Source organism: Strix aluco, chromosome 13, assembly GCF_031877795.1.
Source record: "Strix aluco isolate bStrAlu1 chromosome 13, bStrAlu1.hap1, whole genome shotgun sequence".
NCBI classification, from domain to species: Eukaryota; Metazoa; Chordata; class Aves; order Strigiformes; family Strigidae; genus Strix; species Strix aluco.
The window spans coordinates 16,656,537-16,669,811 of record NC_133943.1 but is presented as its reverse complement, the minus strand read 5'-3'; the positions used below and the strand labels follow the sequence as shown (position 1 = coordinate 16,669,811).

Here is a 13,275-nt window from a genome sequence, read left to right as displayed (position 1 = left end):
TGAGGAAAGGGAGGGTTGTAGAAAGGAAAAGGGAGGAAAAGATACCTCAAGAAAAAGGGGAAACAGATGGGACCACAGGAGAGGAGGCAATAAGTGGTTGGCCATGGCCACATCAGTCCAGTTATCTCCCCCGTTCATCAAGTTGAAAGCTGTTTAGTATGGCCTCTAACAGTCAGCTGTTTTTTCCAGACATGAGAGCATCTAGCTCTTTGACATAATGACAAAATACAGTAATTCTTCCAATCTCTTTGGTGCACCACACAAGGGTTTTCCAAGTAACTGGACATACTATGGTTTACTTGCCAAAAGGACAGGCAGGGAGAGTTTGCCCACACAGGTACACTGTTAAAACAGCGGGGAGTCTGCATGGAAACACAAAGAAAGCGTAGTGGCAGAGCCAAGAGGTAAGGTTGGGAATGATCTTGGTTGGGTCCAGCACAACAGTTAGCTGGATCTAAGAGCTCAAGTGTATTGCTGGGGCCCTCCACAGGACCTGTGCTAAGTTGCACACAGGCTTTGGAAACCATAGACGGCCCTGGATAAAGGGTCTCTGGTGAGTATTTAGCAAGCATGACTGGACCACTTTCAGAAGCTGTGTTTAAGAACATCCTGATGATGTATATGTTATTTGCAAAGGAGGTGGGTAGGGAGTGAATCCCTGGCAAATCTGTTACATTTTAATTAATAAGGGTGCTGCACTTTTAGTTTAACCAAGTTTCGCTTTGAAGTAGCAGAATCTCTAATTCTGAAGAGTGTCAGCTCTAGGAGAATGGTAACAGAATAAAGGACACTGGGGACTGTGCAACAGGTTCTCGTTTCAACCCTCTCAACTGCAAGAAATATTCCATTCCAAAAAATGACCTAAGCAGTTCCCAGTACAGGGCAAGGGTAATCCAGAAAAACTGTGATAATAAAAAGAGTCTTCACCTTGTGATTTCATATTTTATGCCTCCATTAAAAAAAAGTAACAATACTTAAGAGATCTCACTTGTAAAAAGAACAGTCTGCTAACATAGCAGCACTTCAAGTCCACCCGCACAGAAAAACACCTGCAGCGATGGACATACAGGACGTCATCCGAAACCGTACCCAGACTCATCCTGCAGAGGCTCAGGGTTCCAGTGCGTGTGCTGCACAGGGCAAGCGCATGGGTGTAACGCTGCGGTCAGAACGGGATGGCTTTTGCTTGCACAGCAAAAATTAGATGTACTTTCTGAGTTCTATAGGTGTTATACAACACAGCCACCGAACTGTTCTGCTTTAAGCATGACCTGGAGTGAATTAATGCCCATAATCAACTCGAGCATATCTGTCAATATCATGAATCATTAAAAACCTCATTTGCAACCCCAAAAGCAAAACTGTTCTCAAAATTAAGTAGAGCTCCCTAGCTACATACTTAAATGAGATAAAAGCAGCAGGGCTCTGGTTGATAGATGGTTCCCTTTTAACATCATCAGGAGTGACTGTTTGTGTAGGAGAAGGTCTTTGATCTTACCTCCAGTTTTTAAATGTGGTAGAAATAAGCAATCTCCCAAAGAAGACAGATTTCACAGAGACTTTCTGGCTCACAGCATGCCCTTCCATGTTCTATTTAATACTATGTTACTGCACTTTCAAACTGTTTGGAGGTTACTTTAGTGCAGTTAAACTAATTCCAGGATTGAAACACGGCAGTTTGAGGGTTGCTAGTTGTGAGCGGCAGAGAGGGAATTTCGGAAGCATTTACCAGTTTTCTCCTGTGTCCTGAACAGAGTTTTGGGTGATGTGTATGTAGGACTTTGCTTACCCACAGATCAAAGGACCAGCCCTCTGTAGAATCCACAGTACAACAGCAACTCATTTCAACGTACAGGATGCTGTGTGCATTAGGTAACAGTGAGACACTAACATTTTTTCATTTTTAAAAGATTTCACAATGGAAGACAAGTAATTCACAGGAGTTTTAGAGACTTTATTTATGTATAAACAATTTAAACACTTTGCCATAAATTATCTTTGCCTGTCTCTAGTCTTTGCTTAGCAGCAAATTAAAATTAATATAAAAACTCAATGAACAATTCATACATGTATATTACAAAAAAGTTCTTGTACCAAAGTTCTTATTAGACTTTTTTTTTTCTTTTTTTTTTTGTGGTGACTGTAATGTGATTGTCTCAGTTTCTCGACCAAACAAACACACTAATAATTTTTAAATCTGAAACAGTGATTGTGCCTTCTGGCTGATGTATGTACAGGGTGATCTGACGTGGTGCCCATTTGCAATAGTGTAACACAATGCCCACAGCTCTACTGGAACTGATACCAACAAACTACTGAATCTAAACAGACTACACCCTGTAACTGTGTTATACTGTCCACAATGGAAATCTTCAAAGACAAACAGAGTATGAAATTTATTTGTAGTGATTTATAGCCACCATTTTGAATGTAACTTTACACTCTGCCCTCTTTGAATAAGTTAAGCTTCAGGCCAGACAAGTGGAGGGTCAGAGTGCAAGTGTGGTTTTGTTACTTTTAAATATATTTTTCTTTACTATTTCCAGTGCGCTCTCACTTGCATTCTCATTGTCCTCCAGTTGCTACACACAAATCACCCCAAAGTCATGTTTTAAATGCACCTGTATTTTGCTTTAAATGAAAACCTCTTGGATATTTATCAAACAAGCAGTCTGAATCATCTGTGTTTCATCAGCTGGTTAGTGAAAGTGGCCCACTTGGATTTCTTAGTTTGCTCACGTGTGAATGGAGTGAGGTAATACAATACGAGGCCTTCTTTTTGTTTTTCTTTAGACCCAGAACAAGTGGGTAATATTTCAGGGGTACTTTTTAATTTGTATGGTTAGTTTTCAGTCTGGCTTTAGTCCACTTCAGGATGTGGTTTTTAATCACTTGAACAGTAGCATTTAACTCAAAAAATATGAGCTTTTTTGCCACTTACTATCCCAGAGTAGCTCAGCCTAGTGCCCCCATTTAGGTCTTCATCTCCTTAGGAGAGGAGATAACAGTTATGACTACTGATTCATCCAGCAAAGGATGACAGCAGGTTAATTTGTTACCTCTTTCCCATTTCATTCTGTCTTAAAAACTGGATGTTGCTGCTACTGTCTGCTAGCTCTGGGTACTGCTCCACGGGCAGGACATAATATCCCTCGTAACCTTGAACCCTTCCCGTGTTCAGAAGCTGCTGCTTCTCTCCGTCTGTCCATACGCGGCTGCCCTCTCGGCCATCCCGTGCCTTCTGCTGCTCTTTGGCCCAGGCTGATCCCAGGGCTCGCTGCCGAGCCTGCTCTAACACTCTCGCCTTTTCCTCGTCCAGCGTCTCAGGGGTCAGTCCGTAGCGGATGTTGATCAGCAGGGTGGAATACTGAAACTCAATATTCGTAAACCTTCGAGTCCTCCCGTTGACAAGGAGAGTGGGCTGGGAGACAGTGACATTGACTCCGCTGTCCAGGACCTTCCGCCCGCTGGTCATTGCGAGGGTGACAAGGTCGCTGTCAGCCGAGCCTATCTTGACAAAGTAGTGGGTATCCTTCCCCTCGATGCTGTAGTGCATCTTTTCCAGGTAGTGAGCACTGTTAAGGACAGAGGCAATCTTTCTGCTATCGTCTGTGGCTATGCTGGAAATGCCAGTGGTTACACGGCCTTCCTTCACAGCAAACATGATTCCTTTCCCAATGATGGGAGTGGTTGTTGCGAACCAGTGACCTGCTTTTTCTCTAATATTGGCATGTAATCTTTTAGATATGACCTGTCCCTCAAGAGCCATGAAAGCTTGGTTGTGTCTTTCTGTCGTCTGCTGAACTCCTGTAATTAGCTGGAGAAAGCAAAACAAAACAAAAAAATGGCAAAGAAGACATAGATCTGAAAATACTCATTTCAGAGACTGATACTAATCTTTGCTTTGCTTTTTTAAAGGAAAGCCATGCAGTGAAAAATTCTACGCTATGGGAAGACCATCCTGTTACCCATCCATATACATATCCCATTCAGAATCAAGTAAATACTCATTTGGCAAATTATTTTGCTATCAGTAATACCAAATAAAATATTTCTCATTAATCACCCTTTGTAGCATGTAAGTACCACAAATCTCAATTTTGGCAAATTATATAAAGTCCATTACAAGAATAAGAAAAACCCAAGCCTAGCACAATTTTAATCAGAGCTCAAAACAAAGAGAATCTATTAGAAGATGGCACTTAACTTCTGGACACTTTTGCCCAGAGATTTCAACCACTATATATGACTAAAATGCTCAGGAATGTAAGCCTTCTTGAAAATAGATGAAATTTGGGCTCCAGAATACCAAAGCAATTCCTGAAGAGGAGATTTAGACTCTCAAATGACTTAGAAGTCTGTGAAAGCTGTATGTTTAGGTTTATATGATCATTTCTGTTGTATTACCACAAATGTAAAGTAAGCCTAGCAAAGACTAAGTTTGGAATTGGCCTAGTACTCTTTTTGAGTTTATTAAATGAAATGAACGCTGTAACTGAAGTGAACTGTAGTAACTGGAGTAGCAAACCAAAGCCTCTGACTATGAAAAGCATCAGACAAAAAATGATGAGAAATCCTATTACAGGGTGAGAAGTAGAACCATTTCTTAGCAGTACAGCAAGTACCAACCGAAGTTTATTGCAACACATATGTTATTAGGATGGTTTTACCAAAGGTACAACAGATGACAAATTACCCTGACAAAGTCTCCTTTTGTCATTGCTAATCAAGTTAATCGAGTTACAACTTGTTAATCAAGGAAGAACTCAATAAAAGACAAACTAATGACACTGTAATTATGATAACAACGAAGGCTGGCAAGAAAGGCATATGTTCATTAGTATAAAATCTAGCTATACTCACTTCATTTTACACTGAAATAAATACTTGGCCTTCTGCTGTAACTACAGAAGAGCCAGCAGTTCTATTCATAGAGTGGGGAAAATTTATCAAGAAAAATAACTTCATATTTCTGCCTACCTGTCCATTTTCACATGCTTGACTCTCAGACAACTCGTATGGCGGTGACACAAAGTACATTTTTGCTCTAGGGAAACCAGGAATAATGTTGCTAAGCTGAAAGCCAAACATCACCAACCAGCTTTTGACATCTAAAAATCAAAAGTAAGGACACAAGTGAGAAATAAATGTGTGTAATAAATACAAAAAATCAAAAAATTTAGGAGATCCATCCTTGACCTCTTTAATTTCAAGTAGCAGGGGAACTCATAATTTATGTTACAGCATGGCACTTTACAGAATTGTAGTAATCTACCGTGAACAGGCACAGGAAATATTGCTTTAAATCTACCCTAAATAGTTCATCAGGGATATATCACCTCTTTCATTCTTTTTCCATTACAGCACATGGATTATCCAAACATTTTACTGTATCCAATACTTGTTCCATCTCTGACACCTTCTGACATTGCTACTGTAACCTCTAAACTGTATTGTAAAATGATGTTTTATTAGGTTAGTATTCCTAAAAACATCTGCAAAGTCCTCCGGGAAAATACATGGCTTCTCTTCTATGTCCTACTTCTATTAGCTGTCATCAGGTCTCAGGAGGCTCCATTAAATGCAGTGGGAAACTAGACTTGTAACTCAGATATCTAAATTTAGATGCCATGACTATCGTCCCCATCCCTTCAGGCCCTGTATGGACAAGTAGGAGCTGCATGGGAGGGTGCATGCTCTGGGGTGAGCTTCGGGAAGTTCCAGCTCTGGGTTTGACCAGTAAAACTCTGTCTTCATATCTGCCTGAAAAAGCTAAGTAACTAAATTAATAGCAGTAATTCTCACTCAGCAGGTATTAAGACCTGCTGATATATTTTAGTTTTTTTTTTTTAACCAAAAAAAAGCCCATGACCTCGTTTTACATTTCCGTTTTCTGCTTCTCTTTTCTGGCTGTCATGGGGATAAGAAGCAGTGTGGGAGCTGCTCATTTGGTTTGGGCCTATATTCGTGACTATTTTTATTTAAAAATCTCTCCTGTCTTTTCCAGCGGCCTTCTCTCCTCGCTAGCCTACAATGACTCCTGATGCTGCTATTGCCACTCTCCATGTGAGCCGAACTCCTGTTTGAAACGAGACATAACTGTGGCAAGGCACTCATGTGGGCTGAATTTTGACCCCTCCAAGCATGGTGTCAGCAGCAGGTAGGTGCAGAGCGGGCTCTGCTTGCTGCCCATGAGCACGCAAGGTGCCTGCAGAGCCCCGCCGGCACAGACACACCTCTGGGACATGCTCAGCCACAGCACAGCACCAGCCTGCTGCTGCAAAGACTGTTTTCCCAAAATTTTTAGCAGAGGTAATGTTACATCATAAAAAGTGTAATACTTCTTGGTTGTGGATATTTGACAGCAAAAGTCTTCTTTTCTTAGCCATTCTGACACTAAAATAAGTAGTGGAATATACTGCATCTACAAAGATCACGCAGTGCCTACCATATTTTCCTCTATCTTTGGACAGCACAGGGTTACTGCTCCTTTTTAAGGCTTCAATTTATTTTATGGTATAATGGGATCTCCTGAACAATTCACTTCAGTTGCCCTAATTCCACAAAAAAAGAGGAGGACCTATATCCAAAGTAGTTATTATTTTGCTGAGCTAATGTGCTTTGCAGCACTGTGCTTGCTAGAGGAATACCTTTTCAGCAAAACCTGTGAATAAAGCAGTATCAGGGGTTAACAGTAAGAATGGATTGGGGTGGGGAAGGGTTTTTTTGTTTTCTGTTTTTGGGGGTTTTTTTTGTTGGTTTTTTTTTTTTAACTATGACAAATAAGGTGCCACCATAATCACTTCTTGTGCAAGATAATCTGTTTAGTCCATACAGCAACAAATATTTTAATTACCAATGAAATATTTCTACAGACTACAAACTGTGTGTTATACCAAAATGCAATATATCTTCCTAGGTTTCATCCAGTGGACGGATAGATTAAACAAATGCAATTTCAAAACATAGCAAAATATCCTAAGATGACACTGAAAAATCTAATTCAAACAGTGGTGGATGAAAATAGGAATTTTGTTGAATTTAGGACAACAGAATTTGATCACAAGGTAATTTTAGTCACCAATATTTTCACACCATCAGATACAAATAGCACTATTTTCAAATTTCAGAGTAGCTACAGTAGAACCTAGAGTGTGTTATGAATACGTTTAGGTCCCAATGTACTAATGAACCTTGCGATGATTTTCTTTGAAGGAAATGCACACTTTTCTTGAAATTCAAATTACTGCTAAAATTAAGATAGCTCCTTTAAAAATATGATATCACTGCTCTAATTATTGTGTACTGCATATTCAGTTCTCAAAAAAGCTTTCCCTGAAGACATTAATTACCTTTCTTTTTAGAAATTGCCAGCAGCTAGTTCAAGCACTATGTGATCTTACTAAGTGAAAAATTATCACTAATTAAGAAGAGGTTTTAAGTTTTACCCAATTCTAACATACGCGATCAAAACTACTTTATTGTTTCTCTTTCTCAGCTCTACACATTCCATAAAATTTCTTAATCTTTCAGGAGGAAATAAATTTAAAAAATATCAAGATTTGTGTTTTAAAGACTAAAGACTGTTTGCATATTAAAGTTAAATAGGAAAAAGAGGTTTAATTAAATCCATTCTTGGTGCTAATTCATAATGTGCCCGTGGGCTCAGGCAGCAGTTAATTTTCAAAGTAGCCCTGAAGGGAAAGATGCTGAGCAGTTCTGATTCCTGATTCTGCGACTAACCTGCCACTGATTCTTGTAGGTGACTTCACTTTTCTTTGTATAAAATTAGAATCAACACATCTTCATACAGTACTAGTTCAATAGGAAGAGCACCGTGGCTGTGCTGAAATTGAATATTTAGGCAAATTATTATTTTTTTTTCACCTCCATAATTCATTGTGGCTTCTCATTTAGTGCCCTTCATTCGGGGAGGAACAGTATGAAAAAATCAGGACTAGCCAGCTCTTTTCATAGCACAAAAAGGAAAATGGCCCAACCTTGACAGGAGGATCAGCAAATGGTTAGTAAGGACAAGTCTGGTTTCCTTCCCAAATCAGCTTCCAATCTGTGGTGTTATTTGTAAGAAACGTAATAAAGTCTCACCTGTTACATAATTCTTTAGATCCAGTTCATTGCTGAGAGGGTTGTTACTCTTGAACATGTACAGATTGAAAGGAGCGGGTTCTTTACCAATGTTTTTCCACATGGTGTAATCAGGAGATGTCCAGCGTCCAGCCAGGACATCATAGTCCCTTTGGGTAAAATGGACGAGTTTGGTTAAAGGATCATACAGCCCTCCATGGAACCCAATAACCAGCTGGAAATCAGGGTTAGAGTCATAATAAATCTCCCCATATGCTGTGTACTGAAGCTGTTTGATCATGAGGCCATTGATGCTGAACACAGCTAATGGAGTGCCTGTGTTATCAGAGGCAACATAATATTCTTCCCCGCTGCTACTCTCCATTGCAAAGAGGTGGCCTTGCAAATCATAGTACAAAGAGGTAATTTCTGAATTGGAATGATTGTAGACATGAGTTACCCTTGTGGGATTGTGAAGATCAGCATAAAAGTACTGTAGATGATGCCCCAGGTTAGTTTTACAGGAAGCCCTTCGGCCGAGTCCATCATAACGGTACTGAACACTCCACCCATTTGCTTTGTTGTAAGCTCTTGTTAAGAGTCCTTTGGAGTTGTACTCAAATACATCTGAGCCTCGCTGACACAGGAATCCATCATCATCAATTTTGTATGGTATGTCACCTAAGCGCGTAATCCTGTCTCGTAGGTCATAGCGCAGAGGCATCAATCGGACACTGTTTCCAGGATTCAAGAGATGGAGGTTTCCATTCAGATCGTAACTGTAACGCCAGGTTGGCCTATCATTTACTGCTACGCTTTGCAGTTGCCCATCTCCATCATAATCATAGGTATACTTGGTTGTGTTGGCATATGGACCAAGTTTCAGTTCTCTTTTAGTTACCCTTCCCATGCTGTCATACTGTACAGTCATCCAGTACATCAGGGATCTGAACATTTCATATTGAACTTCTTTAATGCGTCCATGCGTGTCAAAGTGCTTACTCAGTGTCATAACTGCTGTAGTAATGATTTGATTTATATCATAATAAATAACTCCAAATTTGCCAAAATGCTCTACCTTGCCAGAAATCTCATCATAACGGTAAAGATCAACTGGAAGAGGCGTCTCACTTATTATGGGCTTGATACTTGCGATTCGAAAGCTATTATCATGATATGTATAATCGAACCTTGCATTGACCATACCTTCTTCAGAGAACCTGTAGATTTGTTTGTCAACAAGAGGACCAATTTTACGATAGCGGATTGTGCAAGAAAATCCTCCACTTTGCAAGTTCACCATTTTTAGGACACCTGTAGTTTCATCATACCCAAAAGTAACTGCAGTGCTGTCATAAACAATTTCAGATAATTTGGATAGCTTTCCATACTTATAGAACACTTGTCGGCCAGTACCTAAAAATGACGTTTTCAAAATCCTCCCATCATCACTGTAATCAAAAATCACTGATGCATTGCTTTCAGGAGGATTATAAATATTTCTAATGTAGCCAACAGAGGTGTGAGTGGACATGCTGTGCCGAGCAACACTAGGCATGGTAACAGCATGAAGTCGGTCTGAAGAGTCATACTCGAAGATGTACTGTCGTTGACTCTGAAGAAGTAGTACCATTGACTGTAGGGGAAAACATTAATACACAGTTACTACCTTTCAGCATGTGACCTCTGAGAGGGCATTAAAGAAAAGAAAAGTTTACTGAAGAGGCACTAATGTTAAGTGAATAAAAAGAGAATTAGATACATTAGTTAGGGGCACAAAGCTGCCCAGGAACATTGTCAGATTGCCAGATGAGAGGATCTGCTACTTGGAAATCAATATGCTGACACTCCAGAGAAAGTGTAGGTTAACAACCCATTAGCTACCCTCCCTTTAGTAGGACTGGGGTTTTTTTTGTTTTTTTCTGAGGGATGCATAAATGACTTGATTCATCTTTCCACTAGCAGTTGTAGTTCACAACTATTACTGTGAAATATGTGAGGAACTAATCAGAGAACATCACTTCTGGTTTGCTTAAAACAACAGATTCAAAGAAGGGAAAGGGAAAATAATATGCAATTTTGAAGTATTTAAGACACTTTTATGATTGAAGTGTCTTAATTGGGCTAAGTAAAAATGCATTACCATATTTTCATTTAATAAATAATGATTAGAGATTAATTACCTGTTTCTACCTGAACCCTTTGTCAGGTTTAGTCATGCATTCTTGGTCTGAATTAAGCGCAGTTCATTGTATTAGTTTATGCCATTATATGGCAGCCTAACCACTTTCAGGAAAAAATCAAGAGACACAAACCATGAACAAAGTATTTCCCATTAACAACCAGCCAAACTCTGTTTACTAATTGAAAAATAAGGAATTTTGAGACCAGGTACAAAGGGATTCTTAACAGCTGGAATACATGGAGTTTTAGATAATTTTTGTGTGTGTGTATGTACAGATGAAGCTGAATAGCACTTTGTCTCTTTGTAGCTAATGTCAGAAGGTAAAACAACATCACCTACTTTTTCTAGATAGGTGTAGCTCCAAACTTTCCCATCAGCAAACATGCGCGATATGATCCTGCCTTGCTTATCGATATCTGTTCTTTCACTCATGGCACCGCGCTGAAGCCCAGCCAGGCGCCCGTTGAAGAAATAAGACACATTGACAGCAGCCAGGCCACTGCTAGGTAGCCAAAGGAAAGGCCGTCCTAGCTGATCATAAATTATCCTCAGTGTAAATTTCCGGTGATCATCATAGATTTTTTCTGTGCGTATGTTCCGGTCGTAATCAATGGACAGTAAATTCCTTCCATGCACCTATTGAATGAAAGAAGACTTCATTCAGTGAGCAGTGGGCACTATGCCTCTGTGGATTTTCAGTGTGAAAACAGCATGCACAATGCAGAACTCCATCTCCTCACAGTTTTGAAAAGTGTAGGATGCCTTCCGATTAACTGGATTTTGCTTTCTACTTCTTGGTATATTCAAATATGTAACTTTGAGTGTTTTACTGGGATATTTCCCATCTCCCTGCAACATGGGAACTGTAATCTTATGGAGAAAGGCTTCCCTTGTTGGAACAGACAGAAGTACTGCAAGCCTAGGTCTTAAAGTGCAGTGTTAGCACTTAGAAGAGAAACGAATTATTTTGCATTGAAGTAATTTTTCTACTTCTGCCATCAGTAGTTCTTAGCCTTTTTCCCTACGACTCCAAGAACAATAGAAGAAATTATAATTTTTTGTTTTCATTGAGGTTTAGCCACCTAGGTTCTGTAGCTGCAACACCCTGCTTATGAATTCATTCATTTAATGTTTTCTTCATTTACTTTCCAAATATTCAATAGATCCCACAGCAACCTGATCACTTGGGATGGGTTTCATTTCTTCTGATTAAAAATCCTGATCATACGGGCTGGGAAACATGGACTTGTAGTTTTGAGAAACAAAAGTGCTAAATAATTAGGTTAATTTTTTTTTTTCCCATTTTTTTCAGTTGCAATTCTCAAATCAAAGTACAGCATGAAGTGTTTCAGTCCCAGATTTCTTTTTTTTTTTTTTTTAATAAAAGAGTCAAACAGAAACAAAGAAGCATAAGAATGCCAAATGGAGAGGCTTCTAGTGAGAGTGCTATAATGAGAGATACGTAAATATATTCACTGGAGGCTAAGCCACAGAATTCAGGCTAATGCTGTAATCTGATAAAAATTCTCAAGTAATTTAATTGTAGATGCATCATTAATAAAGTAAAAGTCTTTAAATTAGATATAATTTGAGAGCAATGACTACTTAAAAAGTATTCATCAGTTTCTGGGAATTTGTTCTTCAGCTTATATTTTACAGTAACTTTGATTAAGCAATGTTTTCTCTTATCCAAAATTAAACTGCACATCAAACAATATGTAAATTAACCCTGAGCCTTTCTCAAGAACATAAAAGTTATTCTGAGATATTTTCACTGGCAGGGGTAAACCCAATTCCCATCCCAACCAACTCTGTAGGAATTCAGTTATACAGAAAGCAAATTTAAAATTAATATAATTTTGTGTTTGTAAAGAAATAATTATTTCAAATTATCGCTCATTATCCTAATTTTTTCCATTAATAAAATTTAGCTCTTTAACAGTTTGCATTTCCTCAGTGGGCAATTATTAGAAAAAGCTCTTTTCTGTAGGTTTTCCCAAAGGTTATCCCAGCAATCACTTCTCCTGTAATTCAAAGAAAAGATAGGATAGTTTTTTTAAAACACCTTCGCAAAATAAATAATATTCTGCTCTCCCACTGTAATGGAAACAAAGCCAGGGAAGCCAAACTCCACATTGGTACTATCTCAGCTGGGTACTCTAGTTTTGTAAGTGTAGGATCAATCCTGATGACAGAGACATATCAAAACCCTTTTCTTCACAGAGCTCTGGGTCAAGTAGAAGAGAGCTTTCACTCCTGAAAAACATTTAGCTATAACATTAAAGGTTTAGTGTATGACTGAAAGATCCTAATTTCTGAAGGACAGACAGATTTTCTAAAAAGAAAAAAGTATTTCAGAAAGATTACAAACTGAATTTTAGCTTTTGAGGTTTTGCTTGTTTGGTTGGTTTTTGTTTGGTTTGTTGTTGTTGTTGTTGTTGTTGGTTTTTTTTTTTAAATTTCTGAAGCTTCATAAAGCAGTTGGGATTTCTGTGGATTCCTCCCTCTGTTGCAGTAACTGTAATCTGCACATAGGAAAGTCTGACTCCAGGTACCCTCCCTTTTCTCAAAAACATTATAAAGTTTATTAGTTTTTTTGCCATAGAAAGCTAAAGTATTAGGGGTTTTTTAATGATTACACAGTGAAGAACTATGCACACACACAAACATCACTTGGAGAATAAAGAAGCACCTGCTTGGATAATTCAGTAACTTTATTTTCATTTGTAAAATAAGTAAAACCAAAGAGTGCAATTGTAGTGTCATATTAATTATATAGAAACCCAAACAGAATGACTAACTCCCACTCTTCCTGGGAACACTAATAACACTATTACAAGTATCATGACTGAAGATTACCTAACAAGCTCTTTCTCTTCTGTTCCACTACCTACATGCACATCTGGTTTTCCCTTGGCAGCTGCTGAACAAGTGGCCATAGGGACAAGCCCTTTGTGTCTTGGGTAAAGGTCTTGCAACAAAAATCACTTATGTGATGCTGCACT

At 38.8% G+C, this 13,275-nt stretch overlaps 1 protein-coding gene across 7 annotated transcripts in view; it reads right to left on the bottom strand.

Moving 5' to 3' along the window:
* Positions 1-1,933: 1,933 nt before the first annotated feature.
* The window catches only part of TENM2 (teneurin transmembrane protein 2), a 700,085-nt gene continuing 688,743 nt past the window's right edge, over positions 1,934-13,275 (bottom strand). For all 7 annotated transcript variants that reach the window (XM_074838105.1, XM_074838106.1, XM_074838107.1 and 4 more), the window contains 4 exons: positions 10,610-10,906; positions 8,107-9,721; positions 4,981-5,111; positions 1,934-3,817 (listed from right to left, as the gene is read on the bottom strand). In XM_074838105.1, the coding sequence (XP_074694206.1) occupies positions 3,056-3,817; positions 4,981-5,111; positions 8,107-9,721; positions 10,610-10,906 (2,805 nt within the window). In that variant the 3' untranslated portion in view covers positions 1,934-3,055. The remainder of the gene's footprint in view (positions 3,818-4,980; positions 5,112-8,106; positions 9,722-10,609; positions 10,907-13,275) is intronic.